The sequence below is a fragment of the Ahaetulla prasina genome, chromosome 4 (assembly GCF_028640845.1).
Source record: "Ahaetulla prasina isolate Xishuangbanna chromosome 4, ASM2864084v1, whole genome shotgun sequence".
In the NCBI taxonomy this organism is placed as follows: domain Eukaryota; kingdom Metazoa; phylum Chordata; class Lepidosauria; order Squamata; family Colubridae; genus Ahaetulla; species Ahaetulla prasina.
In genome coordinates, this window is record NC_080542.1 from 56,953,366 (window position 1) to 56,979,873 (window position 26,508).

At 36.7% G+C, this 26,508-nt stretch overlaps 1 protein-coding gene across 1 annotated transcript in view; it reads left to right on the forward strand.

The window, feature by feature from the left end:
* Positions 1–460: 460 nt before the first annotated feature.
* The window catches only part of EPHA5 (EPH receptor A5), a 213,435-nt gene continuing 187,387 nt past the window's right edge, over positions 461–26,508 (forward strand). The window contains exon 1 of the mRNA XM_058182027.1: positions 461–776. Coding sequence (XP_058038010.1) covers positions 665–776 — 112 coding nt within the window. The 5' untranslated portion in view covers positions 461–664. The remainder of the gene's footprint in view (positions 777–26,508) is intronic.

The following is a 26,508-nucleotide window of genomic DNA, read 5'->3' on the forward strand; positions in this document are numbered from 1 at the left end:
AACTCATTAGGGGTTTTAAACAAGGCCCTCTTACTCAACTTCGATTTCTTGTCGCATTTTGAGGGTGGAGTGACCTATTTACAAGAAGGGAGACAGAATTACAAGAAAAGAAGTATATGAGACGCTGTAAATATCACTTTAAGGGGTTAGATAATTGCTTAACGATGTATCTCTCTTTATTTTTTTAAAAATCCAAGTGATGTTCTATCGCGTTCCGTCGCTTTCCCGCTCCTAGCGCTACCTTTTTAGCAGCGATAATTTACGAAGCACGGAGGTGAACTGAAAGCAGGAGTTGGGCGGGGCTTATTTGACCTTGGCTCCTCCCACCGTTGGTGGTGTCTGCGCGCCGAGGCGAGGAAGAGGTGGCGGTAGTTGGCCGCAGCGGGACTGTTGTGGAAGGAGCTCTGCGCATCTCCCCCCGCACCCCGCGCTGCTGGGTCTTCAGCTCGGTTTTTGGCATTTGAGGGACTCAGGCCAGTGGAAGGAGACGTGTTGCCCCACCCCGTAGAGAAGCAGCAGTAAGAGCAGCAACCATCAGCCAAGGAAGACCAGCTGCGTTTCCACAGAGACCTGGGCAGGGCAGCCCTGCCAAAGCAGACGGAGGGGCTGCGGGCTGTTCGCCGAGTGGGTCCCAAGAGTGGAGCAAGCCGAGTGGCTAGCGAGGATGCTCGGCGTCTGCCGCCCGTCTTCGCCGCCGTTGCTGTTGCTGTTCCCGCTACTGCTACTGCCCGGAGGGGCGCTCAGGAGCGGGCTGGGTGGCACGGTAGCGAGCGAAGGTGAGAGCACACGTCTGAAGCTAGATAAGGAGGCTTTGTGTGCATGGGTGTATACGTGCGCGCGCGCAAGAGGCAGGGGCGATATGCCGCAGAGTCACCCGACCTTTCCTTGCTGTTTTCATTGCCCTGTATCCGAGGCGTCCTGAACCGTCCGGGGTGGAATGCTATGTGGTTGCGTGGCCAGTTCGCAGCGTCTGAGTCGGGAAGGTGGAAACATCGCTGCTGCTGGTTGTGCCCTTTACCGCTGTTTTTGGGAAGATGGGGAAATATGTGTGAGGTTTAAGTGTGTCTGAAATGGAATCCCACTTCGATCCGGGAACCGTTCCCCAAATGGGTGTTAAGCGGAGGGGGCCTTGGGCAAATGGAATGCGCTCTGCACATGCTCAGGAATGTTTTTCTGCCCTTCGGGGCTGTGCGTCGGGTTGCAGTGCTGCTCATTTACAAGGGTATGAACTTCGTCTTTCTCTCTTTCAGATCCTTTTCAGATAGTGCTTCGGGCGCCTTTTGCCTTTAAGAAGCAGGTGCCCAGGGCATTAAAATGACGTTTTAATTGTGTCTCCTCTTTGTCATTGGGTTAGATAGAGTGGTAAATGCTATAGAAGGGACTAGCTTATGTTGCTTCATGACATTTATTCAGTGAAACCTTCTTCATGCTTTATACGAGCTTTTCTTTTACTGCTGCAGTTCAGGCTAACATTGTGGAACAAAGCTTCGGAATAAAGTTGCTAACACCTTGTGCCCTGACTGAGTAATTTTCATAATAATTTATCTGAGTGATCATGGATGAATAAGAGTTTATTCTTCACCTCCTATAACTGTGTCAAGGAAATGGTGGTATGCTTACCAAAGGAAAGTAGCTCTGAAAAATACGGCTGCATGTGTCCAGTTGGGTTGGTGACTACTGAGGGTCCCAGGCATGAGTCATTGACCTTTGAACGGTCTGGCTTCAGCTTCTGTCATCAAAATGGTTGTAGCAGAACTGATACTTCTTTCTGCTTTTATGTGCCCTTTTTATGGATTGTGAGCCTCATAGTAGAAGAGGCACATTTAGTGTGGATTTTGGTTCTCTAAAAAGTAAAGGATTTTTCAGGGAAATAAATATCTTTCCTAAGATTGTGATGCATTGATAAGGACTACAAGGAAGCTCTGCATGCAATATAGAGGGCCTCTTGATGATATGAATTTTAGCACATTTCTGGATCAGATATTATATTATATTATATTATATTATATTATATTATATTATATTATATTATATTATATTATATTATTATATATTATATTATATTATATTATATTATATTATATTATATTATATTATATTATATTATATTATATTATATTATATTATATTATAGTTAGGATTTTTTTTTTAGACTTGAACCTAAAATACATTTTATTAATAGTGAAAACAAATAAAACAATCTATAATCTATAATTGAGAGAGAGATAAATGGTGGCTATATGTGAAAAAAAGCATCTAGATATATTGTGATGATTAAGATAAATAAACCATAACAAAAAAGGGGGTAAAAATCGAATTAAGAAAAAAATAAGACCCATATATTATCTACAAAAATATAAATTAAATTAGTCTTTGAGCTTATTAAATCTAGACAATATCTAATTTTTTAAAAAAAATAGATTACAAAGCCTTTACCAATATACAGATTCATACTCTGAATCCACTCCTTAAAATCAGAAGATAAGTTTTGTTTCATTTATGTAAAATTTTCCTCTTGGCTTTGCTCCAGGCTTAATAGAGCAAAGCTCTTTATAAAATGACACAATTAGTGTTTTTGAAATATACTTCATGTTAAAGTCAAATATTTCCAAACTTATATTGATCTATGTAATAATTTTAAACCAAATTGAGAACAAGACAACATTATGTGTATTGAATAGCCTTCAAATTCGTTATCAAGCCAGAATGGAAAAAAAATCCAACAGTTATAAAACATTATTTAAGAAGTTCAATAAACACAAACACATTTTCTGATAATTTCACTTTTAAGTATATCTTAAATTATTAACAGTTGCATTGGTTCTTCAAAGTTGTACCTTTGAATTCGTCATTCCACAATTCATTTGGGTATATCACTAAGGCTAGCTTTCATTTTATTTTTAATTCCTTATAACATTGGATTGTTGGTTTCTCTTCAGCATTAACAATCCTAAATTTCCAGGTACCTCTGAGTTTCCTAAAGCATCTGGATTATCCCACACAATTCATGCATGTTTCTTTTGCCAAGCAAATGTTCTAGATAAATCATATTGAAAATTCTGTATTTGAAGCAACAATTAGAAATCAAGTGGCTGAAAATAGTGACGCTTTTTTGGCCTGAGCATTCTAAAAAAATCCCTTTCCAACAATTTTCAAGTCTTTGGTTATTCTGCAATGTTAGTTTTTAATGTGATTTGGAATCAGAAACCTTTTTTTTAACTAAATTGTCAAGACCAAGCCTTCTTTCCACCTGTGATCAGCTGAATTCAAGATAAAATAAATTAATGAAAACCAAAAATTGGTTTGTGGTCTGTATATCTTGATGAAATTATGACATGTTTATATTTTGCCAATTCTTTTTGTAAAACATCTCCAAAGTACTGACAGCTTCATATACAGCTCTCACAAACCATGTTTTGGAGGAAAACTGTAGCACCATTACACCATGTTGTGTTGTATAGTAACCCCTTATTGTTGCCACTCAAGAAAAGTATAGTGTTAATATTTTTTCTAATAATTGATTTGCCTTTTTCTGTCTCCATAAAATATTCAATATCCAATAGGAAAAATAGCACTATAGTACAGCTACAGCTTAACTTTTTACTATGCTAGGTAGATTTATTATTTTATGTAGGTTTAGCTAATTTTAATAGTTTGCATTTATATTTTATTTTATTTTTGTTGTTGTAATACTGGCCAGTTTGAAAAACCATTTTTGGATGGAAAGGGAGGATATACCGGTAAATCTGATAAGTAATATCTATACTAATAGAAAACAATGATACGAAAACTGAAGGATTGTAAGCCCATAGTTTGCATATTGATGTTCCTCCATGTCCAGGTACTTTTTTTTCATTCTGATCCTGTCGGGCTGCCTTTCAGGTTACATCATTCTTAAGCACTTTTATTTTTAAGATTTGCTAGCAAACAAGAAGTTATTCTGGATGTGTCAGTGTTATTCTCTTGTCTGTCAGTGCTGGCTACAATCTAATTGATATCATAGCTTTTTTGTTGGTTTATTGTTGGGAAGAATAATGAACATATGTTGACTAGCAGAACTTAAAAGAAAGATGTTATCTTTTTAATATTTCAGAATTACTTGAATTGTTAATGACTTGTGACAGGCATGTTCAAAGGCTGCCCAGTTTGGTTGGGGGCCTCATCAAAAGCTTTACTCATTTTGGAAACAGCAAGAGTTGTATTCTTCTGGGTTTTGCATAATTTAAAAATCATAAGTAATTTTGAGATTGGGAATACAATACAGTCAGTTCTACAGCATTACAAGAAACATCTTTGCGTTCTACATAAATAGATTGAAAGGAAGTTGTGCAAAAGGATAGGGTGTTCATAACAATTTCATGTCTATTATTGTGAGCGTGATTGCTTTCTTAGAAATACAGGAATCACTAGGCTAAGTAACTTAGAAAAGCTTATCACAGAATTGCTCTGTTTAGGGTAATGATAATAAGTGGTAAAATTAAGAATCTTGGTTTTTCATATCACTCCATCAGATTGCTTTAATGTGATTGGTCTAGGCAACTAAAGTGTTTTGACCATACATGCCATTCTGATTTGAAGGTAAGTTCTTTTGTTCTCTCAGACTGCCTTTTCTACCATGATGTTTTGTGCAAACAGTGAAAAGGGGAGTATTACTGCTAGCTATAACATTCTATAACCCTAACCCTAATCTGTATAGCATTCCAGAGCAGTGAGAAACATTTGGGTCCCAAAAACAACAAAACAAGCGTCTTCCTAATAAAATCAAAATAGATTCCAAATTATTACACTGAACTTCAGGGTCCATATTAATTCATATAATCAAAATTATTTCTATGTTTGAGTACTACCATTTTAACTGTTGAGAAAATTTGCATTTATCTGAAATACTTCAGAATAAATTTTTCAGGGCAGAGACTCTTAATCCACACTTACTTTATTTTAGGACTGTTCAGTATTCCAGTATTTAAATATGGAAAAATTCCCTGGGATAGTGAAATGGATTGTCCTATTCAAATAAATTAAAAACAATTAGAATGAATTATGTTTTATCCTGATTTCCATTATTTCAAATGAAAGTTTTGCCAAAAAATTAGGTCAAATCTTTATGATATTTTATTAACCAAAGTTCTACATAGGCAGCAATGGTTGTTTATAAGGACATTTCTTTGAAAAGCAATACTTTTTTGGCCATAGTGAGTACCAATTTGTGTAATATTTAAGATATTGGGAAGTTCTGGTTCATCCCTGGCCATGAACACTCTGTGTGAATGTGGTCAGTTATTCTTTTTTTAGCCCACCATGTGTTGCATGGTTAGTTCAGGAAAAAAGTGAAGGGATATTGCTATCTAAGCGTTCTGGAATTGCTGGACAAAAAGTGTGATATCAATTGTAGAAATAATAGCTACTAAGCCTAGTCCCAAACACTGTAATTATATGTTATATTATCAAAAACTCACCTGCCCTTACAGCATGTTCTTGGGTCTAGAAAAGAGTCTTAAACATCTTTTTCTGCTTGGATGGAAAGTTTAATTCTTTTTCCTTGGGGAAATATTTTTATCAGCAATTCCTTTTTAAAATGTTTTGTTTTAGTCATAGTTTCACAACTAATGTATTATAAGCTGAAAATTCTGTATGTTCATTGTGACAGTGTTTTGTCACTGAGAAACACTCTGATTTGCTGGGCCTTTCATTTACACCATTTTAAGATTTAATTAGTGAGGCAAAATTACAGTAATTCAGGTCACATCCTACAAAGTCAATACAGTATTCAGGCTGCAGGAATGATTGATTTCATGGAATTGAGCAGACCATTGTTTTAGAATGCCATAGTAAAATTTGGAAGAGGAAAGAGAAAGTTGAGAAATACCTGATGAATTAATTTGATACATAGTTTTTGGTTCCTTGCTATTTTGGGATTCTTGGTTTTGTAAGGCATAAATGAAATTTAGATGCTTTAGTTAATTTACCAATGGCCACTTGTACTATTTGGAAGTTTATTTGTAAACAAGCATTATTTGATTAGCACTTTGCACAGCAGGATAGCTTGGCCTGTTATGATTGTATAGTTCTGACTCACCCTATGAGTGAAGTGATTCACTCTGCAGACAGTCAGATCTCAGTCATCCAAATAAAAGTTAGTGGTGCTCTTTTTCTTTTGGGTGTTTAACAGTTGCCAATAGTGTAGGTTTTCAGAATGTAGTTATAGTTTATGCAGAACTGAAAAGTATATTAATTGCTTTTACAAACTTTTTTTGTGAAAGGTGTGTCTTTTTTAAAGGGCTCCAGTTGGATCTAAATGAAATCTATTTGTACCCCCTTGATTGGAGGGAGTTGCCTTCTTAGCATTTTGTCCTAAAATAGGAAAGTGATAAAGGTATAAAAATGCTTCTGTGTAATATCTACACAAATTACAAATTTTGTGTAATATGTGTGGATTTGCATTTTTAAATTGTAATGTTTATTTAGCACAAATCTCTATTCTTTAGCACAAAGCTAAAGAATGCTAGCTTTTTCTTCTCAAAGGCCTATAAAATTTTACAGTACTTAGATTTATAACACAAATGTTATATCCAAGAGAAGATAGATCTTTTTCTGAATGAAGTGATTGGTTTATTTCATCCTTCCTGTTCCTTAGAAAATGATTAAATCAGCAGCCAAAGTAAAATTCTAAACGAGTTTTCAGAATTGGTCTAGTTGAAAATGAGTAACAGGGTTCTCATGTTTCCTAACCATATTTTATTTAAATGTAAATGTTGTAGTACAAGACTGATTTAACAGGAAGTTTACCTATACTTGCAAACTTTTTATTGTTTGAATGGTGTACTTTCTCTTAAGTTCTCAGGGAAGAATGATAACTTGTTATGTCATACCTTCATGTACAGGTTGAGTTTTGGTTATGATTTTTTACTGTGCGGTGTTGGCATATGCTAATTTTGTTGTTGTTGTTGTTGTTATATACTGGTATTTGAATCTTAGTCTTTGTTTGTTTGTATTTATTATTAAAAGGAATAAACTGTTCCTTTGTTCATTCTTGATATGCAAACAATTTCCAATTTTAGTCTAAAATTCTGGAGAGGCGTAACTTGGCAGTATAGAAAGACATAAAGTAGATGATTCAATGGCCTGGTTTAGTATAATACAGCATTTTCTGTTTCTTGAATTTGTCTACTACCTTGAATTTTATATCTCTTTAGAATGCAAACACACTGAATTACAAATAGTGTCAGGTGAATAAGAAGGCTCCCTATTTCTATCAGAGAAATAGTTTTTCAGTGCATAGTTCTTCAGTGCATAGTTACTAACAGTAGAACATTACCACATGAGCAATATAGGTTACATCTTCACTAGAAATCTTCAGGTGATGTCAAGCCCCTGCTTACAGTTGTGTGCTCAGCACAACTGTAAGAAGACATGTTTTATGTATATGATGGTATAGGTTTACATAACTTTTAATAGCAACCAAAACTCATGGGACCTTGCCTAAGAATTTTCTTTGCTGATATCTTTGCATTTTTAAAATAAGATTTTATGAATATCTTAAAATGTTCCAGATTATGTTTCCAATCGTTAGACTAACTACAGTTTATAATTCTAATGAAAATGTCTAAATGCCACAATGTGGCATATAGAAATTATTTTTAAGTGACCATTCTAAATTATTGTTATAGTAATTATAACAAACTTAGTATTTAATTCTTAGACATACGTATAACTTAAGAAATTAAAGAAAGACAATTTTTTGCACATATAATTATTGGTGATGTGTAATACATTGTGTTGATGACAAAGTAACTCGATATATAAGTAGATATTTGTAAATGAAATTTCACTAAGATAATCTGACATTCGACATGATAAATGAAGTAGCTAAAGTAAAGTTCTTTATTCTTAATTGTAGAATGTGTCACCTTTCATAAAATTGATGCTAGGTTAAAAGGAAAATAATTTGTCATCATGTCTGAAAAGGAAATTTACTATTACTCCATGTCATTACTCCTCATTCAGCAAATCTTGCCTAAGTTAAAATAGCCATTGTTTTAGGAATTTTAAATTACTCTGAGGTGAACTTAATTTTGTAAAGTCATTTTATAACTTTGTGACAAAGTGTATTTTTTCATCTTCCCATGAGGCAAAGCTTCATTTAAGATTTCTCAAGAGACACATGAAGGAAGTGATAAGTTGTAAAAAGGTGAACCATATTTTCCATTACATAGATGAAGCATTCATCATTTTCCATATGTTATAGGAAAACCCATCTCCTGAGGGCAAGGGCATCTTGTTAAATTATATTTAGCTATCCACAAAGGGATAGTGTTGTAACCTTGGAACTTGTCAGGAATTAAAAATTAACAGGGTATTAAGCTGTTGCCCTCACAGATGTGTAAAATGAATACTTTTCTCTAAGCATACTCAAATCATTACTGTTATTAACCATGCAAAATATATAGCATTTTTTGCAATTTTTGAATACAGATATAATACAGTGTATCTTTGAATGTTTCATTTATTTTCAAGATAGAAACCATCTGCAGAGTATCCAATTATTCTTGTGGAAGGCTTACTTCCATCACATACTCAGTAACCAACCTTCTTCTCCACTGATGCATAGCATTCTATAATTCTGGATGACCTCATTTCCCAGACCCTTTGGTTCAGCTGGAGTAATTTTAGCTAACCAGCCAGTAAATATCTCCCCAGCAGAGCTACATTTAGGGGAGAGTGATGTGACTAGTGATAAAGGGAAGTCACTTCAGCTGTGTGATATAGGCAAAAGGGCCCCTACTTGTATAGAATGAATTTGGTCTATGTGTGGGTATTGTCAGGGAGAGCAGAAACTTCAGCCCTTCTCTGCTGAAAACATAAATTAAGAAAACTGTGCCAAGCCACTGTTCTTAAATTTAACCCCTAAATGTTTAGTTGGTGCCATGGGCATGTATAGTTTTCCACAAAGTGCTATGGAATTTTAACTATTCCTTTTTTAATTTTCCTTGGGTGAATGATGGGGTTTATGCATGGTGTGTACACAAGAGTATTTTGACTATAAAGGAAACAACTTCTAAACAGATACTTCTAGTACCTCTCTCTTTCCCATCACTGGAGTGTACAGGCTGGCAGTCGCTTTAATTGGTGGGAATAATGTTTCCACTGTTTCTTGTTTTGGTAATGGTCTGACCTGATATTTGCTCATGAGCTACTCAGAATTGGATCTTGTAACACTTCATAAAATGAAAGCTGCAAAGTGTATTTCAAACAGCCTAGGTCAAACAATCACCAGATACATAAGGCAAGGGTATGGTGAAGGGTAGTGGACAATATATATAAAAGTCAGAAGATCCAGTTGGTGGCAGGCTATCATTCCTTATGATCGTACTTCAGCCTATTATTTTTTGCTGGCATGACTTTAGATCCTCTGTTAATGCTACTAATGCAGTTCCATGCAAAAGTTTAGGACCAAGGTATGTTTTGATAAATCAGATACTGAACTTGCATGTTTCAATGAATTATATGTTTTAGTAAATCTCTAGCTGAACAAAAAACTGATAAAATTTCTACAAAGTGAAAAGTTAAGAACAGTGGAAGTGTTGGTTTGTACAATTTTGGTGTGATTATTCCTCAGCATTATGTGATTTGGCTTCTGTTATTATGTTTTGCTATTGAATTTTTTTAAGCTGGTTACTAAAATGAAGGGTATGATACTTTGAATCAGTAATGATTGAAGCAATGTATAAACCTGAGTAATAAACTGATAACCACATTTGAACACTTTAGCCAGTAGCTTGTAATATCTGCTTTGGCAGAATTGACAGCTTCCAAAGTTTACCTCTTTCTATTGTTGCCCCTTTCATTCTATGCTTCCTTTAGGACCTGTCCCCTTTCCCTTGCAGAACACTTCTAATTCAGAAATAATGTTAAGTTACTTTGTAGGCATGGTTTCTTTGAGCCCTCCCAAAGCTTTCCAATGAGATTCAAATATTCAAAAGCCATTCTAAACCTGTTTTCTGTTACTTTCATTCCCCCCATCCTCAAATAACAGGGTTTTCTCCATTGTTTTTTTTCCTCCTTCTTGTAATGCATACCAAGCTAAACTTCAGCTTCACTATTGGTGTTTCCAATGAGAAATTTGTTTTTAGTTCACCTGATAGACCCGGGTGATATAAACGTGATATAAATGGTTGATATAAACGTGAAATAGTGAAATGAATATTTCACTAAAATTCATATATTAAACAAAAGAGAATCAAAGATGACTTTTACAAATGATAGGTAATGGATTTTTGGTGACGTTATTTCGTTGTGCAAACTACTAATATTTATTAAAAAGCTCTGGAAAATTTTACTATATTTTATTTTTGATACTCTTTATTACCATTTCTAATGCCATAATTCTACTAAATCCAGCAACAACTCAGGCCTTCCATCTTTGCAATAAGCAGATTGCTTGGAAGCTGCATATTGTATGGAAAGGGACATTATTGGACTATTACTGCAACCCTAAATATTTAAGGGGTCATTTTAGATAGGACTAACATATAAGTAGCACTCTACCAACACTAAACTGAAGGTCAGTCCATGAATTAACATCCTCGGGAAATTAATAAACTCTTAAGGATCCTTGTCAAATCAAAGGTCCTTAAGACAACAGCTCTTAACTCTTTGCTGTATAGTGCATACCTGCCCAATCTGGTATAAGTAAACACTTACTGAGAAAGTAGATTTTGTTCTAAATCAGTGGCCCCCAATGTTTTGGGTGCCAGGGACTGGTTCAATGGAGAGAGGTTTTTCTGTGGACCGGAGAGGGTGTGGCTTTGTGTGCTGTCTGCATCCTGCAGATGGGGCTTCACTTATTTGCTTGGCTTGGTTTTTGGCATGTTATAGACTGATGCCGGTCCACAGACCAGAGGTTGGAGACTCCTGCTGTAAATGAAGCTAGTAGAATTATTACCAGATGCCTAAAACCTACCACGCTAGATAAGGTCTACCATCTAGCTAGCACTGCCCTGCCTGCTTTTCCAGGAGAAGCAGCAGCATACAGAGAGAGTCTTAAATAATTTATATCTAGTGAACGTCCTCCGTATGAACTACAATCAGCTCATCAGAGATTAAAATGCAGGAAAAGCTTCCTAAGGCCAGTGGATAACTTTGAAAAATCTGAAAGCAGAATGGACCTGTGGAAAGTTACAAAGGACCAACACTGGATGTTTGTACAGTGTACATTGTACAGAGGAACTAGCACCTGGGTCTTGCGAAAGCCAGGAAGTATGAAAACTGCATGGTACAACAAGATCCAGAGACACTCCAAACAAATGGGGCTATTTCGTGGCTTTTGCCATTTGTAATTTTGGTGTCATGCAGAAAACCACAGACATATATACTTGCTCTTCATGTCCTCATCAGTGTACATTTGAGGACCTCATAGGAGTGCAACAGAACACAATGATTTTTATTTGATTGATTGATTGATTGATTTTGTCAAACACAACAATATATATAAGTATAAGCATGAAATAACCATACGAATTGGATACAACCAAAGGGAACAGGAACGGTAGGCATGCTGGTGCTCTTATGCGCGCCCCTTATGATGCTAGTTTCCAGGCAATATCTATTTAATTGGTACATATTTTAATCTTTATTTTAAATTTTATGTCATACTGCATGCCTTTAATTGTGCTGCTTCTGACATGAATAAACAAACAAACAAACCATCTTTGCTTCAAATGAGCAATGGAAAAGGCCTGTGTTGACTAAATTGATGGGGAGAGAAGTGGAGTTTCAGTTAGGGCCAGGGGTGGGTTCTACTTACCTTTACTACCAGTTCGCAATGGGACTGTGCGCGCTTCTGTGCATGCGCAGAAACTTCCTGATGATGTAAGGGTCGGTGGGTGGAGCCTCCTACCAGTTTTACTACCGGTTCTTGCGAACCTATCAAAACTGTATAAAAACATGCTCTATTCCTGTAAGACTTCCAGAGAGTCTGGAGACACTGCAGGAACATACTGCCTTCTCACACACCCTCCAAAAATCACACAAAAGCACACCCTGTTCTTGCTCAAATTTTGGAGGTTCAATGAAGCATGCTTTGGAGAATAGTTGATGGATGTTGGGAATGTCATATCACCTCTGACACACATGTCATAGATTCACCATCGCCTGTCTAAGCAATGCTTTTTGAATAATGCTTATCAGATTCTTCCATATCTACATCTTTCCTGCATCTGTGTTGTATGTTGATTTGAGCCTATGTAAAACAACTGAGTTCACACTAAAGTGGAGTATTGGCTTCATGGTGTCTAGAAGGCTGCCTGCTAGCTAGAGCTAGGTGGATATCAAGAAAGTGATATCAAGTTATATAGCACTCAAATTTATTTCCTTGCTATGTCAGAATAGATTTTATTCCACAATCTGATTTTTCTCTTCTAAACCAAGAATTGTACTAATACTGTTGCTTAAGAAGGAGAGAATATGTAAGAACAGATGTGGAGAGAAAACTTCAAGTGCATTTATTTACATAAACATTTTATTTTAATGGGCCATTGGATATCAAAGCGATTTATGTCATGCTTCTTCCAATACCTGGTTTTCCCTAGCTTTTAAGTAGGTTCATTTTAGTATTTTTAAATCTTTTATGTCATCAATTAATAAAATATATGTTTCATATCAGTCTGTTCTTATTTCTTAAAGACAGTTGTCTGCCTTAGATATTTTAACTTCCAGTTCAGTAGGACTGTCACTTGATTTCAGGAATGGTTTAATTTATGGCTTTGCAGAATTACTTTACACAATAGGGAAGAATACTGGGAACTAAGTAATATCTATGAAACAAAATAAAGATTTATGAGATGAGAAAAGTTTTTCTTGTAATGAGGAATGGGCTTAGATATCTTGGACCATTACCCACTAAGTGGTCTGATGTGGGTAGTTTGATTTTTTGGGCAATACTGGAGTTTTGCCTCTTGGCTATGGATTTGTGACAATTATACCCTGTTTCGCTGAAAATACGACCTACTCTGAAAATAAGTCCTAGCTTAATTTTTACACGTGTGCCCAATATAAGCCCTACCCCCAAAATAAGCCCTAATTAAGATCTTGCCCACTCCACAGTGAATGGGTAAAAATGAAGCTCGGATGGGGGTGGGGAGTGGAGCTGCTCTACTACTTTCCTTTGGACAGTTGTAGCCAGGCCTCGCACACCCCGACACCTGCCTCGCTGGCCCATTTCTTCTGCAGCTGGCAAGGCCGGCAAGGCTTTTCTGAAGGCCTCTGTAGCTGATGACAAAGCTCCAGATCAATCTGGAGCTCTGTTATCGGCTGCAGAGGCCTTCAGGAAAGCCTTGCCGGCCGTAGAAAAAGTTCTTGAAGGCCTCTGACAGCGAAAAGGAGGCCGGGGGTGATGCGCACAAGTGAGGTTAGTCAGTGGATGACATCCCCCGAAAATAAGACCTGGTGCCTTTTTTGGTGACAAAAAAAATATAAGACAGGGCCTTTTTTCGGGGAAACACGGTAGATGTTTCATGTGCATTTTGGTGTATATGTGCATTCATATGAAATATGAAGGTTGCTGTAGAAGTGTACTAGGTGCTCATGTTGCTGTTTGTGCGCAGCATGCAGTTGCAATTTTCTTTCATTTCCTTCAAAGACAGAGAAGCCAATTCTCATTTGCTCTCCAAAATTATCTAGGAAAGTAGATAAAGGAAAGGATCCAGAGGTGGTATATTCTAGTTATCCTTGGGTAGAGTATATTAACTTGTTCCTCATTTGCTTTTCTAAAATTGCTTTTTAATAGAAAGAAATTCTTTTTTAATAAAATTTTGAAATTAGGATCAGCAGTAAGGAGGAACTAGCATATGGAACAGAAATAACGCCTCCATTCTTCCCCTAGATTCTTCTGGAAAAAGAAGGGGCAAGTTTCCTTTATTGGCATATTTACAAAAGGCAAACTACTTACATTTCCTGAAAAACTTCATATCAAGAGTAAACATTTATACTTTGTGCTTAGGCCTAAAAGAAATATTTTCCTCAACAAAAATTTATATTAATTTTCTTCTTAAAGTTTCTCAGGAGAGTTAGGGTTGGAGAACCCTAAAAAATTATCACTCGTAGCTCTTTATTTTTATTTATTTAGTACTTTGATATGTTTATATAGAGATCTTAACTGCTCCTTTTTATATCTATATTGAGACAAAACCGTCGTTAAGTCATTTCTTTTATTATTAACCAATATGTAGAAGTCAGTCCCAAATGCATGGTTATTTTCATTATCAATGCATTAAAGTAGTAATTTAAAAAGTATTTGAGTGGCTATATTGTTTGCTATACTACTAAGTATGAGAATTACGGCAAATAATTAGATGGCTTTCTTAACATGTCTTAACCTGAACACACATGACAATTTTCTTTTTTTCCTCCCTTGGATTAATTCTGGAAGAAATAATGCATTAGGTGAGCCCCAGGCAGATTTGCAATTTCCAGTCTTTTCTTGGGATGTAACCCCCTCCCCCCTCAGGAAGTATTGGTATTTATCTACAAATTTTTCATTTTAGAGATACTTGCTCTGATCAGTATGTCAAACATTTTTAGTACAAATGCTGGTATTTAGACTTGATAGCAATATGTCTGCTTAGAACTCCTTAGTATTTTGAAATCAGAGTGAAATTTTATTCCCATATGGACTGTGGTTTGTAAGCTGTAAAGGTTAAATTTGGATGTAAGTAGTTCACAATATCCATTATTTTGCATTGAATTATGGAAGGACTAAGCTATTTGCTTTGAATAAAACATCGGTCATGCTTCAATTAAGTGCAGAGAAAACATACAATTTGGAGTATGGTTATAAAAAGAATATCATAAAGAGGCTTCTGTATGACTAACATTCTGTCTCAAGGACTGATTCTATTGGATAAGTGTAAGAAAGAATAAAAGTTTTTAAAAGTTGTAGAAATGCAGTGTTCCACGTTTTTTTTAAAAAACATACAATTTAGTCATGTTGCTAAATTAAATCTTTTACTTTTTGATATTTTAATTAATGGATGTGAGGCAATTTTGTGCTGTAAAACATTCTATTTAATTATATTAATTTCTTCAGATATGCTTGGATTAGTTATACAACAATGTGGAAGACTATTCAAAGTACATCATTTAAATTTTAAAAAAAAATGAGAATGAGATGAGATGAGATGAGAAGTGAAACATCTTCAAAAGAAAAACAAGAAAACCCAGTTGCCTCCTGAAAAAGCACCTTTGAGACAACCATAACCTGGATGACTGTGAATCTCTACAGACTTTTAGCTATACAATTTGGGATGAATACCCTTTGAATGATGTGGGAGTAGGAATGGATTTCCAGAGGAAAAATTGCAGACTATAGGAACCAGGAGCATTACACAGGTGACCCTGGGGACACAGATAAACCTCCAAGTGCTTCAATGACCCTCTAAAATGATGCAGATTACCAGCTGTCTGCATGGAATATAAATCCTTCCATTTCCTACTATCCTGTCAGAGCTGAAGAAGCTTGGATGAGAAGCAAATCGTCTTCAAAAGAAAAAACAAAGTCCAGTTGCCTCCTGAAAAAGCACCTTTGAGACAACCATGACCTGGATGATTGAGAATCTCTACAGACTTTAAGATGATTCTTTGTTCTCAGTGACAAGAAGTTTCTCCTTAGTTCTAGGTTGGCACTTTCTTCATTAATAGCAATACCAATAGCAGTTAGACTTAAATACTGCTTTACAGTGCTTTACTGTAAGCTTTTTACAGAGTCAGCATATTGCCCCCAACATTTTGGCTCCTCATTTTACTCACCTGAGAAGGATGGAAGGCTGAGTCGACCTTGAGCCTGGTGAGATTTTGAACTGCCAAATTGCAGCAGAAGTAGCCTGCAGTACTGCACTCTAACCACTGCACCACCACAGTTCATTTGTTACTCCTTGCCTTTCACTCAGATGCTTTGGAGAATAGGTTGATACCCTCCACTCTGTCACAGCCCCTTCAAATATTGGATGACTGCTATTATGTCACCCCTAGTCCTCTTTTTATTAGAGTAAATAATCTCACAGATGTTCATAGTACAGTTTAGCCTCTAGTCTCCTAATTATCATTGCTGCTCTTTTTTGCACTCTTTCTAGGAACTCAACATTTTTTTTAAAATCATGGTGACAAAACTTGTTGCAGTTCTATATTCCAAGTGTGGTCTTACCAGTGCATTATGAAGCAATACATGACCTTAATATTATTCCTAAGACTGCATCTGATTTTTGGTAGCTGGTTTAAGTGATTGTCTGGTGGGATTCCTAGATCGCTCTCACAGTTACAGCTGTTGAGCCAGGTACCCCATATTCTTTACCTGTGCATTTACTTTTCTCACTCAGTAGAATTGCATTTTATTGAATACAGCCCAGTGTTCAAGTCTGTCAAGATTCTTCTGTTGGTTATTTCTCCCAGCTTAGTATTGTCTGCAAATTTGGTGAGTTTGCCTTCTGTCTCTTCATTTATGAAGATGTTAAAGAGTATTGGGCCTAAGACAGAATCTTGTTGTTTCCCACTGCATGTGGATGTATGTCCATTGAGGACTAAATGTTGAATACAGTTGGTCAGCCAGTTACAAATCCATCTGGTGCTGGTGCTGTCTATGCCACATTTTTCTACCTGCCCAAAAAGTATGCTATGGTCTACTTTGTCAAATGCCTTACTGAAGTCCAAGTATAATATGTCCACACATTTTGCTGGTCCATTAATGTAGTTACTTTGTCAAAGAAGGAAATAAGGTTTATTTGACATAATCTGTTATTGAGAAACCCAGATTGGCTTCTAGTCCCTTTCATGTATCACTGCCTTGTTGTGGCGAAGAGGCTTGCGCAGTGCAATGAAGCTATGAGCTCTGTCATGCAGGACCACCCAAGATGGACAGGTCATAGCAGAGAGCTCAGACAAAACATGACTCACTGGGCAAGGAAATGGCAACCCACTCCAGTATCTTTGCCATGTAAACCTCATGGGCAGTATCAAAAGACAAAAAGATATGACGCTGGAAGATGAGCCCCTCAAGTCCAGTATGCTGTCCAATATGCTACTGGGAGAGAGCAGAGAGCTAGTACTAATAGCGCCAGAAAGAGTGAAGCGACTAGGTCAAAACTGAAAGGATGCTTATCTGTGGATGTATCTAGTGGGGAAAGGAAAGTCTGATGCTGTAAAGATCTATACCCCATAGGAACCTGGAATGTAAGATCCATGAATCAAGGCAAGCTGGACATGGTCAAACAAGAGATGACAAGACTAAACATCAACATCTTGGGAATCAGCGAGCTAAAATGGACAGTAATGGTTGAATTTAATTCAAATGACCATCAAGTATACCACTGCGGGCAAGAATCCCTCAGAAGAAGGGATTCTTGGAGTAGCCTTCATGATCAATAAAAGAGTAGGAAAAGTAGTACTAATATACAATCCCCAAAATGACATAATGATGATAGTTCAAATCCAAGGCAAACCATTCAACATCACAATAGTCCAAGTCTATGCCCCAACCATTGATGCTGAAGAGGATGAAGTTGACCGGTTCTATGAAGGCCTACAACACCTTCTAGAATTAACACCAAAAACTGATGTCCTTATCATCATTGGGTATTGGAATACTAAAGTAGGAAGTCAAGAGATAACTGGAATAAGAGACAAGTTTTGTCTTGGAGTACAAAATGAGGCAGGGCATAGGCTGGAAGAATTTTGTCAAAAGAATACGATGGTCATAGCAAACACTCTTTTCCAACAATCCAAGAGATGACTCTAGACATGGACATCACCAGATAGTCAACACAGAAATCAGATTGACTATGTGTTCTGCAGCTAAAGATGGAGAAGCTCTATATAGAGAAGCTGTATATAGCTTCTAAGCTAATAAAAACAAGACCAGGAGCTGTCTGTGACTCGATCATGAGCTTTTCGTGGCAAAATTTAGGCTTAAATTGAAGAAAGTAGGGAAAAGCACTAGGCCATTCAGGTATCAATTAAATTATATCCCTGATAAATATACAGTAGAGGTGACAAATATATTTAAGGAATTAGATCTGATAGACAGAGTGCCTGAAGAACTATGGATGGAGGTTCGCAACATTGTACAAGAGGTAGCAATTAAAACCATCCAAAACAAAAAAAAATGCAAGAAAGCAAAATGGCTGTCTGAGGAAGTCTTATAAGTAGCTGAGGAAAGAAGGGAAGCAAAAGACAAGGGAGAAAGAGAAAGATAAATCTGGTTGAATGCAGAACTCCTGAGAATAGCTAGAAGAGATAAGAATGCCTTCTTAAATGAACAGTGGAAAGAAATAGAAAAAAAACAATAGAATAGGGAGGACCAGAGATCTCTTCAAGAAAATTGGAGATATGAAGGTAACATTTTATGCAAAGATGGGCATGATAAAGGACCAAAATGGCAGCGACCTAACAAAGGCAGAAGAGATTAAGAAGAGGTGGCAAAATTACACAGAAGAACTATACAAGAACAAGCTTAACATCCCTGATAAACATTACCTCAAGCGAGACATCCTGGAATGCGAATTCAAATGGGCCTTAGGAAGTCTGAGCAACAACAAAGCTAGTGGAGGTGACAGTATTCCAGCTGAGCTATTCAAAATCTTAAAAGATGATGCAGTAAAAGTGCTACACTCAATATGCCAGGAAATTTGGAAAACTCAACACTGGCCACAGGCTTGAAAAAGGTCAGTTTACATTCCAATTCCAAAGAAGGTCAAGGTCAAAGAATGCTCAAATTTCAGCACCATTGCACTCATTTCACATGCTAGCAAAGTTATGCTCAAAATCCTACAAGCTAGGCTCCAGCAGTATATGGACCGATAACTATCAGAAATGCAGGCAAGATTTCGAAGAGGCAGAGGAACTAGAGTCAAATTGCCAACAAATGCTGGATCATGGAGAAAGCTAGGGAGTTCCCTATGATAAAGCCTTTGACTGTGTGGATCACAACAAATTGTGGCAAATTCTCAAAGAGATGGGAGTGCCAGACCATTTTACTTGTCTCTTGAGAAATCTATATGTGGATCAAGAAGCAACATTGAGAACTGGAAATGGAACCACTGATTGGTTCAAAATTGAGAAAGGAGTTTGGCAAGGCTGTATACTGTCACCCTGTCTATTTAACTTATATGCAGAGTACATCATGAAAAAGGCGGGCTAGAAGAATCACAAATTGGAATTAAGATTGCCAGGAGAAATATCAACAATCTCAGATATGCAGATGATGCCACTCTAATGGCAGAAAGTGATAAAGAGAAACTAAAGAGACTTCTGATGCGGGTAAAGGAGGAGAGTGCAAAAGTTGGCTTGAAACTCAACATTAAGAAAACTAAGATCATGGCATTCGGTCCTCTCAATTCCTGGCAAATAGATGGGGAAGAAATGGAGGTAATGACAGATTTTATTTTCCTGGCTCCAAGATCACTGTGATTTCTTGACTACAGCCAAGAAACTAAAAGACACTTGCTCCTGGGAGGAAAGTTATGGCAAATCTAGAAAGCATACTAAAAAAAGAAACATTACTCTGCCAACATAAGTGTGTATAGTCAAGGTTATGGTTTTCCCAGTTACAATGTATGTTTGTGAAAGTTGGACCATAAGGAAAGCTGAGCGGCAAAGAATTGAGGCCTATGGTGCTGGAGAAGACTTCTGCAAGTCCCTTGGACTGCAAGGCGATCAAACCAGTCAGTCCAAAGGAGATCAACTCTGACTGCTGCTTAGAAAGCCAGATCCTGAAGATGAAACTGAAATACTTTGGCCACTTGATGAGAAGGAAGGACTCACTGGAGAAGAGCCTAATGCTGGGAACGATTGAGGGCAAACAAAGAATGGGACAGCAGAGAATGAGGTGGCTGGATGGAGTCACTGAAGTAGTCAGCATGAGCTTAAATGGTGTCCGATGGATGATAGAGGACAGGAAGTACTGGAGGAAAGTTGTCCATGGCGTTGCGATGGGTTGGACTCGACTTTGTAACTAATAACAAAACTTTGTTGTTTCTGGATATTCGCAGATCTGTTGCTTGATTATCTTTTCCAGGATCTTCCCAAGTATTGATGTCAGGCTGATTGATTTGTTGTTTCCTGGGGTCCATTTAACACATTTCACCCCCTTTTTTTGAAGATTGAAATCACATCAGCTCTTCTCCAGTTCTTCGTTAGAATAGAATAGAATAGAATAGAATTTTTATTGGCCAAGTGTGATTGGACACACAAGGAATTTGTCTTGGTGCATATGCTCTCAGTGTACATAAAAGAAAAGATACGTTCATCAAGGTACAACATTTACAACACAATTGATGGTCAATATATTAATATAAATCATAAGGATTGCCAGCAACAAGTTATAGTCATAGAGTCATAAATGGAAAGAGATTGGTGATGGGAACTATGAGAAGATTAATAGTAGTGCAGATTCAGTAAATAGTTTGACAGTGTTGATGGAATTATTTGTTTAGCAGAGTGATGGCCTTTGGGAAAAAACTGTTCTTGTGTCTAGTTGTTCTGGTGTGCAGTGCTCTATAGCGTCGTTTTGAGGGTAGGAGTTGAAACAGTTTATGTCCAGGATGCGAGGGGTCTGTAAATATTTTCACAGCCCTCTTCTTGATTCGTGCAGTATACAGGTCCTCAATGGAAGGCAGGTTGGTAGCAATTATTTTTTCTGCAGTTCTAATTATCCTCTGAAGTCTGTGTTTTTCTTGTTGGGTTGCAGAACCGAACCAGACAGTTATAGAGGTGCAAATGACAGACTCAATAATTCCTCTGTAGAATTGGATCAGCAGCTCCTTGGGCAGTTTGAGCTTACTGAGTTGGCGCAGAAAGAACATTCTTTGTTGTCCTTTTTTAATGATGTTTTTGATGTTAGCTGTCCATTTTAGATCTTGCGATATGATAGAACCCAGAAATTTGAAGGTTTCTACTGTTGATACTGTGTTGTCAAGTATTGTGAGAGGTGGAAGTATGGAAGGGTTTCTCCTAAAGTCTACCACCATTTCTACGGTTTTGAGTGTGTTCAGTTCCAGATTGTTTTGGTTGCACCACAAGGCTAGTCGTTAGACCTCTCGTCTATATGCGGATTCGTCATTGTCTCGAATGAGACCAATCACTGTTGTGTCATCTGCGAACTTCAGTAGCTTAACAGATGGATCATTGGAGGTGCAGTCATTGGTATACAGAGAGAAAAGAAGTGGGGAGAGCACACAGCCTTGGGGGGGCCCTGTGCTAATTGTACAGGTATTTGATGTGATCTTGCTTAGCTTCACCTGCTGCTTCCTGTTTGTTAGGAAGCTTGTGATCCACTTACAAATCTGTTCCGGTACCTGTAGCTGGTTTAGCTTAGTTAGAAGAATGTCTGGAATGATGGTATTGAATGCTGAACTAAAGTCTACAAAAAGGACCCTTGCATAGGTCTTTGGAGACTCAAGATGTTGTAGGATGTAGTGCAGAGCCATATTAACAGCATCATCTGTTGATCTATTTGCTCGGTATGCAAATTGCAAGGGGTCTAACAGTGGATCCGTGATGGTTTTCAAGTAGGAAAGCACTAGCCTTTCAAAGGTTTTCATGACTACAGATGTTAGAGCAACTGGTCTGTAGTCATTCAGTTCCTTGATGGTGGGCTTCTTCGGCACTGGGATGATGGTAGAGCGTTTGAAGCAAGAAGGAACATAACACATCTCTAGTGATTTATTGAAAATATGGGTGAAGATGGGGGCCAATTGGTCAGCACAGACTTTTAAGCAAGAAGGAGTTATCTTGTCTGGGCTTGGAGCTTTTCCTGGCTTTTGTCTGTGAAATAGGTCCTGCACTTCTTTTTCTGTGATCACTAAGGGTTGTGAACCCAATGAAATGGGGTCAGTTGTAGGAGGCTTGGCTGTTGTTGGTGTGTCTGAGATGGGGGTTGTGGAGATAGGTGGATGTAGTTTCCTTTCAAACCTGCAGTAAAACTCATTCAGGTCATCTGCCAGTTGTTGATTACCTTCAGCCTGGGAAGGAGGTTTGCCATAGCCGGTGATATTTTTAAGAGTTTTTCACATGTTTGCTGGTTCATTTGCTGAAAACTGATTCTTTAGCTTTTCAGAGTAGCTTCTTTTTGCTGCTCTGATCTCCCTTGTTAGTGCATTTTTGGCCTGATTGTACAGCATTTTATCACCTTTTCTGTAGGCTTCCTCTTTGGAATGTCGTAGCTGCTTAAGTTCATCCAGGTCTGCAGAGGTATCTTTAAAAATATTCCAATCAGTGCAGTCAAAACATGTCTGTAGCTTTAATTTTGATTCCTCCGTCCAGGTCTTCACTGATTTAATTATTGGTTTTGTGGCTTTAAGTCTTTGCCTGTAAGCAGGTACAAGGTGAATCATGCAATGATCAGAGTGTCCTACATCTGCACGTGGTAAAGACCGATAAAATCGAATAAATAAATAAATAAGCATCTTTTAGTGTTGTGTAGCAATGGTCTAGAGTATTCTTGCCTCTGGTGGGACAATTGACATGCTGAAAGTATTTTGGTAGCTCTTTCCTTAAATTTGCCTTGTTTAGATCTTCCAAAACAATGGCCAGTGAATCAGGGTGTTTGGCTTCAACCTCCATGATTTGGTCAGCTAGAGTTCGTAATGCCTTGTTTACACAGGCTTGTGGTGGGACATAAACAGCAATTAGAAGAAATGAGGAAAATTCACGAGGCGAATAGTAAGGTTTGCAGTTGATAATTAGAGTCTCTAAATTATTGTCAAAGAATTTGTAAATTATTTTAAAATCTTGACACCAGTTTCTGTTAATATATAGGCATAAGCCTCCTCCTTTCTTTTTACCAGATGTTTCTGGAATCCTGTCTGATCATTCAATCTGAAACCCTGGAATGTTCAGGCTGCTATTTTCAATTGATTCATTTAACCAGGTTTCAGAGAAGCATAGGACTGCTGAATTGTGAAAGTTAGTTAGTTCCCTTGTGCTCCAGGAGTTTTGAAAGCTATAATTCATTGGTTCTGAGGTTATGTCTGCCAGCTCCTTCAGAACCCTGGGATGCAATCCATCTGGTCCTGTTGATTTAAACGCATATATAGATTGGATTGGTATTATCTTACCATTTGTTGCCTATTTTGATTTGTATTCCTATTTTATCTTCTATGGTACTGCTTTTGATAGGTTGTCTGTTTTTTCCTTAAAGATAGATATAAAGAATGAATTAAGCAGTTCCAGTTTCTTCCTGCTACTGTCACGTCACCATCTCCTGCCACTGATGGTTTCCTTACCATTTTTCTTGTTTTTTACACGTTGAAAGTAGCAGGTATCTATAAAGTCAGCTCAGCATATCTTATAAGAAGATAAGGTGTGATGATAATTAAAAGAAAACATTAATAGAAAAACAATTGGCAAGGAATAAAATTGCATAGAATATGTTTGCTGGTGTACTAAATCCTATATGATGAGCATATGCAGTATGTATAAAGTCTATTGTGTTGTGTTTTACCTTCTGAAAACTGTCTTTGAACTTTGCTTCTGGTTTTATATAAGTCTTTCACTTTGTTCACAGCAGAAATATGTGATTTGATCATGGTTCTGATTAGATTTTTTAGAGCTGATTTCCTAATACTTTTAGAGCCCTCTTCCTTATACTGATAATAATAATTATAATATTGATAATACTAATACTGATAATGTTAACACTGATAATAATAATGAGGGGCTGTCAGAAAGAAGAGGATGTCAACCTATTTTTCAAAGTACAAGAAGGTGAAACAAGAAACAATGGGTAGAAACTAATCAAGGAGAGAAATAACCTACAACTAAGGAGAAATTTCCTAATAATGAAAACAATAAACTAATAGAATGGCTTGCCTACAGAAGTTGTGGGTGCTCCCTCACTGAAAGCTTTTAAGAAGAGCCTGGACGTTTATCTGGAATGGTAGAGGATCTCCTGCTTGAGCAGGGGGTTGGACTAGAAGACCTCCAAGGTCTCTTCCAACTCTCTATATTCTCAGAAGAATATAGTACATAGTGCAAATGGCAATAGTCCTGAGGATAAAATAATTCTTCTGAAAAGATTGATTTGTAAAAAAACAAAAACAAAACCCGAATATCTCCTTTAAATGCAACAAAAGGAAAGTTGTGCCATCTAAATAATCCCCATAACTCTGAAAATATTAGGTTTTGTTAGATTGCCATAGTCCAACATGCTTTTAGCACAAAAAAGGAAGAAAGTGCTATAATTTTCCTTAGCTTGTTTAATAGGTGCAGATTTATCTTTTAATTACATTTTCTATTTAGACTAGAGATCTTCTATATTGCAAGAAAAAATGCTGTAAGTTTGGAATAGTTTATTACTATTTAAGGTACAACTGCTTGTTAATTGGCTGCATTGCTTGACAGAGCCAAGTAATGTGAATTGAAGCACTTAGGCAGCAGAAGGCACAGTCTGCCAGGGACTTTTATTCTACAACTTTTAGGAATTTGAATCAATTTGAATCTTGAAATATATGATGAGCCCCTTTTCCCACTGAAGTTAATTTTTAAATCATATTTAAATAATTATATTCAACAAATCCATTTTTTTGCGAAAGGATTTTCATTGAGAATAAAATTGTCAGCCCAAAATAAACTGGAATTGTAAGTCTTCCTAAAATTATGGACCTTATTCTCAAAGGCAGTGTCTCATTTTTAAAAACCAGATGCCACCATAGCTTCACTGACTATAGGCCATTTTTGTTAAATTTCATATGCCAGTCTTTGTATATCTCCATTTGATTTTCAGAACTTAAAAACATATGGGGCTCTTGAACATTCTTCTTGGAGTATTAGGGAGAAGAATAAGATTTCTGGGTAAAAGGTGCAAGAATGGAAATGAGAGGCATTTTTGTTGTTTATTGTGCTTTGCCTCACCTTTGAACCAGGAAGCATTTTTTGTTTCTTGTTTGTTGACTTCCATGGGACTCTCCCTTGGTAATCTCTTCTAACTTTCTGTCCTCTCTTCAGGTGCCATTAACAGTTTGCAGTTCTTAGTCCTCTCTACTCTGAGTTTATGAATGTTAACAATAAGGTGACCAACTTTTTTACAATGAGAAGGACACAAATAAATTAAAGAAAAAAATATCGGAAATAAACGAAACATTTTATTCATTGCAACAATAATTCAGAATACACTATAGTATGATAAATGCATAATAAAAAACATTTGTAACAATAACATTTTATATTGTAATTATGCTTACATGCCTATTAATTATCATTTAAATGAGTACTCTTGGTGGTCAAGTGTTTTGTAATAGCTGCTCTGCCCCCAACTGCAATACAAAATTCTCTGCTGTAAATATTGCAGAAAACAATGTCATCCTTCTTTGATATGAGGAATGGAAATTCCTTATTCAATTTATCATTGAAATGGCATTTCCTCTTTTTTGATTTTCCATCCCTAAATGAAATTTAAAATTAAAAATAAAACATAGAGCTACATGAACGATGCAAGCACATTCATTCTGAATAAATAAAATTAATTATTAAAACTGAAACAATAACATAAGCAAATAAACTTGTAAATAAAATTATACATATTTTGAAATTATTAAATAGATAATGAATTAATAAAGCGTGAATTATTGTGCTCACCTATGTATGATTGAATATTCACTGAGAAAGAAGTGAGCCTAATGCGTGCATGTGTGCCATGTCATGTTTTGGTAAGAACTAAACAAAGCCACTTGCGCACGGCACACTCTCAACAATTCTCCTGTGTGGAGCGCATGCGTCTCATAATCACGTCTCATTGCACTGTACGCTGCATGATGCCTTGATAAATTGTCATGTCAAATACAATTACATAACATCACATGCAACGGATTGAATCAACATTGATCAAATACGGAGATTTACAGATTACTCTTCAAATATCAAAAAGGAGGACATGTAGAAGGACACTTTTTGAGAGAGGACAGAACTTACAAAAGAAGGACTGTCCTCCCTAAAGGAGGATGATTGGTCACCTTCTTAACAACAACAACAACAACAACAAATTGCATAAACTTCAGATTGCTCAATTGTTCTGCTCTTTATTCATTATTTCTAGTTATTGGTTTTATTTCCTTTTTCTTTTCTCTGTAGGCTCTGATTTGATACCTTAGCCTACTAATATTTTTACTGAAGTGATGTAATTCTGGTGTGTGATACAAATCTGAGTTTGTGGTGGTGTTAATTTTGGTTGTATAAATTTACTTCAGTTCTGTTGTAAGTGTTTCACACACTGTTATTTCTAAATGTATGCTGTATAGGCATACATGATTAATTCTCTCCCTTTCATACTCATGTGTTGTCTGTAACAAAATGATCCCTGCATGATTAAAACAGGTTATAAAAGGAATATATTTTTGAATCACTTTTTTGTGCAACTCCTGTTAGCTATCAGTTTACCAATTCAATCTGATGTGTCATGAACGTTCTTAAGATTCTTAACTATGAAAGAGCTAGTTGGTGTTACAGAGAAATGCTAAAATTTACTTTTTT